General features: G+C 35.9%; 1 protein-coding gene across 3 annotated transcripts in view; it reads left to right on the top strand.

Moving 5' to 3' along the window:
- eps15 (epidermal growth factor receptor pathway substrate 15) overlaps positions 1-5,336 on the top strand; it is a 28,453-nt gene that overhangs the window by 11,656 nt on the left and 11,461 nt on the right. For all 3 annotated transcript variants that reach the window (XM_016446178.1, XM_016446177.1, XM_016446176.1), the window contains exons 13-14: positions 729-801; positions 4,734-4,895. In XM_016446178.1, coding sequence (XP_016301664.1) covers positions 729-801; positions 4,734-4,895 — 235 coding nt within the window. The remainder of the gene's footprint in view (positions 1-728; positions 802-4,733; positions 4,896-5,336) is intronic.

Raw genomic sequence — 5,336 nt, 5'->3', positions numbered from 1 at the left:
AATATCAAATCTTCCTTTTATAGGCAAGATTATTGAAAAGGTAGTCTTTAATCAGCTGAACAAATACTTAAACTCAAATGGATACCTGGACAATTTTAAATCTGGTTACCGACCGCATCACAGCACAGAGACAGCGCTCATTAAGATGATAAATGATATTCGCTTAAATTCTGATTCTGGCAAAATATCAGTGCTGGTACTACTAGATCTCAGTGCTGCGTTCATGTGACACTGAAGACTGGAGTAATGGCTGCTGAAAATTTAGCTTTGCCATCACAGGAATAAATTACAATTTAACATTATTAAATCGTATCAACTCTAGCTAGACATCAGACAATTAATGTATTGGTCTATCACTAGCATTCAGAAAATGTATGTAGTTGTTATAGATTTCTTTGCTAACCTGTATGACCTGAAGGTGAAGACAGTGTGATGAGTGAAAACACCTCTAATGTATTCCAACCCCACATCCCCCATCTCTCTCTCTCTCTCTTTCTCCATGCTTCCCTCCTCCCGTTCTTCCTGACGTTCAGAAAACCATCTGCTCATGTGCAGCTCTGACACACTCACGCACGGACAGCCTCTCTTCTTTCCCACATACAAGCCTCAGCAGCAGATGCAGAGATGGTGCTGGAGGGAGATGCTGTCCATCCTGTTCCAGGCGGCTGGCTGTCTGTACCCGCCATCGCCACTGTGATTAAATACTCATGTCTGTGCTGGTCTTTCAGGGAGAAGAGCGTGGTGGAACAGGATATCAAAGAGAGGGAGGAAACTATACGACAGAGGAACAGTGAAGTCCAGGTATGAGCGATTTTTAAATTGAACGGAAATAAATTAGTTGTTTTTATTTTACTGGTGATCCTGACAGAGACATTCAGATTTGCATGCATAGATAGATGGCTTAACAATCCAGAATGTACTGAGAATTTTTATTGCATTTTATTTTGAATAATTTTTATATTAAAAAAATGTATTTATTTTATTTTGAATCCTTTTATATTAGTTTTTTTTTTTTAAAGCAGCTGATATTTCTACATTTGTATTTTATTATTTTCTTTTATTTTTAATCATTTATAGTTTTTTTTTTAAAGCAGCTGATATTTTTATTTTATCCTTTTTTATTTCTATTAGTTTTATACATTATGCTAGTTGTTTAAAGGCAGCTAATATTTCTACAGTTGTATTTTATTATTTTATTTTTAATCATTTATATTAGTTTTTTTTTTTTAAAGCATCTGATATTTTTATTTTATCCTTTTTTATGTCTATTAGTTTTATACATTATGTTAGTTGTTTAAAGGCAGCTAATATTTCTGTGTGTGGGGGGGGTATATTGAATCATTTGTTATATTACTTGTCGAAAGGCAGCTATTATTTCTATGTTTTTCTTTTGAATCTTTTATATATTAGTTGTTTAAAGGCAGCTACCAAATTCCTACATCATAATGTCTAGAGTTTACTGACCACTTATTGGATCAATAATGGAGAACAGAAGCCAGGTGTTTTTCCAAAGGCTCCCTTCCTGTCTGTCTATTTTATCCTTCCTATCATCTGTCTGTCCACTCTGCTCATCGTGGATCGGTTCTCTCCTCACTGCCTGCCAGCAGAGTTGAAATAATTTCTATACTGTATCTGCACTGGCTTCCTGACTTATACATTTTTGTGTTGTTAATTTCCATCATGATCTGAGCTCCCTCCTTCCGTCTCACTCGCTCTCTCCCACTGTGTGATAATTTAATTTCCTGTGTGTGTGTGGCTGAAAATGAGCCGTTTTTTAGACTGGAAGATGCTCTAGACTGCTGAATTAGATGCCAGGTACAGATTCAGAAGTGTTCATGTTAGTCTTTTAATATGTGGTCATTTATTTAAAAACATGAAGCATGCCAACACTAGTCTTAAAATGTATTATTGACAGATGGATGCCTAATGAGCCAGAAAAACAATAGTGTGTGTTCGTGTAATCATACAGGAAGAGAAGCCTGATGTGTGTGTGTGTGTGTGTGTGTATGTGCATATGGATATTAGATGGCATACTGATAGCACAGCTGGTCCCGCTCTCTAGGGTTCTCCTTTCCTGTCATCAAACAAGGCCACTTATGCTGATTTGCTGTTTTCTTTTCCTTTTTGAATCTGAAAATGTGCCCATGACACTTGTGATCTCTTACCTGTATGAACAACATAATTAAAATGAGTCTCTCTCTTACTGCAGTCTTAATAGGGCAGTTCAGTTGATGTCCATTAAACCAAAAATGCCCTTATTGCTTATACTGTAAGTTGTCCTCTCAAAGAAAATAAGTACTGCTTAACGATCTCACCTGTGCAAAAGTGTGACATTAAGATAATTAAAAATCAATATTGTAAGCTATCAGAGGCAAGGGCCTCTCACAAATTATGAATGCAATCAATATTTGTTTAGGCTCTTAATGGATTAGCCTTGAAAAAGCAGCTCCAGGCGCTGAATAATTAAATAAGAATGTGTGCTGAGTTTTAGTTTGAGCCTCTGCTGTGTTTAAACCCTGGGATGATGAATAGATTCTATTTCAGGGGCTGTCGGCTCCCAGCGCTGCTTTTGATTGGACGAGGAGACGTTTGTGCATTAGACGTGTGAAGGTTTCCATCTTCACCGTGAGCGGTTATTCAGTTCTGCTGCAGTAGACCTGTTATTTTTAGGACCCACTCAGACACAGTCGCCCAGCGTTCTCACAGCACCGCAAGGTGAAAAGGAAATGACAGTGGAAATGACATGGTTGTCTTTTGTCATCATTGTAGGTCCTTTTCTTTTATTTCCTTTCGGTTCTGATTCTCTTCTTATATTTGACAAATTTATTATTTTTTTCCTTAGCCCTCAGTATCTAACCTTTGCGTTTGTACCGTCAGATATTCTGTATTTTCACTGTAGTTCCTGTAGATTACTGTATACATTACAGAAGGTTCTGCCTCAGGTTTATCTGCCAACCATTACTGACCATGTGATCTGTTTTTGCACAGAAAAATAGCATGATTCTCTGAACATCAGTTTCAATTTATTTGATCTACTCTTGTATGTTAAAAAGTGAATATACCCTTACCCATTTGCTAATTTTGTTTTATCGAAGACTTCTCATTTTGTTAAATGTGTAAAATTTAATACTTACACTACCAATCAAAGGTTCAGGGCCAGTATTATTATTATTTTATTTCTTTAAGAAATTAATACTTTTGTTCAAAAGGATGCATAAAATTTGATAAAAAGTGGCGGTAAAAATAAGTGTTACAAAAGATTTCTATTTCAAATAATTGCTGTTTTATTCATCAAAGAATCCAAAATAATATGAATCACAATTTACATCAAAATATTAAGCAGCACAACCGTTGATAATAATAATAAGAAATGTTTCTTGAGCATCAAATCAGCCTATTAGAATGATTTCTGAAGCACCATGTGATACTGAAGACTGGAGTAATGACTGCTGAAAATTCAGCTTTGGCATCAAAGGAATAAATTACATTTTAAAATATATTAAAAACATTTTTTACATTATTTTAAATTTGAAATAATATTTTACAATAGTAATATTTTACTATATTTTTGAACAGTAGTGTATTTTTTTTTTCAGTTCACTTGAGTTTAATGAACTAAACCTGTTTATGAATTGTGTTGTATTTATTTATTCATTTTTGTTTTGTATTCTCAGATATGTCAGCTATATTCTATTATTATTATTATTATTATTATTTTTGGTTACACTTTATTTTATAAGTTGTCCTTGTTATAGTGTAATTATATAATTATAATAATTTATTAATAACATACTATTAAGGTTAGGATTAGGGTTTGGTTTAGGTTAGTTTAATAAAGATTGGTTATAATATATATTAATATATAACTGTTATAACTATAATAAGCATATGTAACTTGTAAAAAGGGCACTAAAATAAAGCATTGTTTTTAGTTTTTTTTTTTTTTTTTTTTTTTTGGGGTCTTTTATTGTAGTATAAACTATTTTAATTAAACCCACCCCTAAATAGCACAAAATCTGAACTAATTTGTTGGTTGCTTAACATGTTCAGACCTTCTCTTCCTGTTTAAGTGGGCAGCTCTTGGCCAGAATAATCTGCAGTGTGGACCAGACTTTATGGCCCTTTTCCAGATAGCACCCGTGGGCCTCACAGTCCTCCTACGTGTCTACACTTTCCCTCATGGGCTGTTGGGTAATATTCAGCTCTGAAGTCTGCGTTATTGTAGGTTCGGCATGGTGGCCATGAAGACAAATCACACAACGTCCAACGGGACATTCTGTGGTCTTGTTAATTTCATGGACACACGAAAGTGAAGGCCATGAAACCACAAGCCCACTTTAAGTGCGCCATTCTGAACAGGGCCATAATTGATGGTCAAAAGTCTGGCTATGTAAGGCTAACATTAGAGTTTTCATTGTTTATGCTTTCTGTTTCCAGCTTCTTTCTTTTCCTTTCAGATTTTACAAGGATCAGAATTGAATTTGTTCTTTGTATAATTGCAGTCTATCTGATTTCATTTCTGTTTACTTTGGCTTTGCTGACTGATGTGCCATTATAACTGGTTTACACACTCTCAGTATCTTCTTGCCCCTAGTGCTTTTTATCTTCACTTTAAGAGCTGCATGAGCTCTCTGCACTGTTGTCAGTGTTGATGAAGTCCTGTTTATTATTAGACCGATAAAGATGTGTCGAAAGGCCTCTCAACTCAAACTCGCTCTCTTTCTCTCTGTCAGGACCTGCAGGAGGAGGTTCAGAAGGGCTCGGAGGAGCTGAGCCGTCTGCAGGCGGATCGACAGGAGGTGCAGGAGAAGCTGGAGAGGCTGGACGAGCAGAAACGCTCTCTAGAAGAGCAGCTCAGACTCATACAGCAACAATGCAGACAGGAAAACCAACTGGTATGAGACAGACATGGAGAGAGAGAAATGAAGCCTGTGTATATTGTGGGTAATATCAATCCAAAAAGTATGCACTGATTTTAAAAATCCACTCAAAATATGACATGACTGGGCACCTTTGCATGCTATTTTGAATGAGTCTTGGACGTACTAGTCTTAATCTCACATGCTATTTTGCATGACGTTTTCATATTCACATTTGTATGTGACCAGAGAAAGAAAAGAGTGGAAGAGAAAGGGAGACACAGTTCAGCAGAATTCACACTATTTCCCTTACTCCATTTGAATGGATACAAATGCATTCTCACTACCGTTCCTTTAAAAGCCACAAGTATACTGATCTCAGATCTTCTATTGTACTTTCTGCACTTTTTCACCTGTCTCTCTGTGTGTGTGTGTGTGTGTGTGTGTGTGTGTGTGTGTGTGTGTGTGTGTGTGTGT

The sequence above is a fragment of the Sinocyclocheilus anshuiensis genome, unplaced genomic scaffold, assembly GCF_001515605.1.
Source record: "Sinocyclocheilus anshuiensis isolate Anshui unplaced genomic scaffold, SAMN03320099.WGS_v1.1 scaffold107, whole genome shotgun sequence".
Classification (NCBI taxonomy): Eukaryota; Metazoa; Chordata; class Actinopteri; order Cypriniformes; family Cyprinidae; genus Sinocyclocheilus; species Sinocyclocheilus anshuiensis.
The sequence above is the reverse complement of the archived record's forward strand: the minus strand, read 5'-3'. Positions and strand labels throughout refer to the sequence as shown.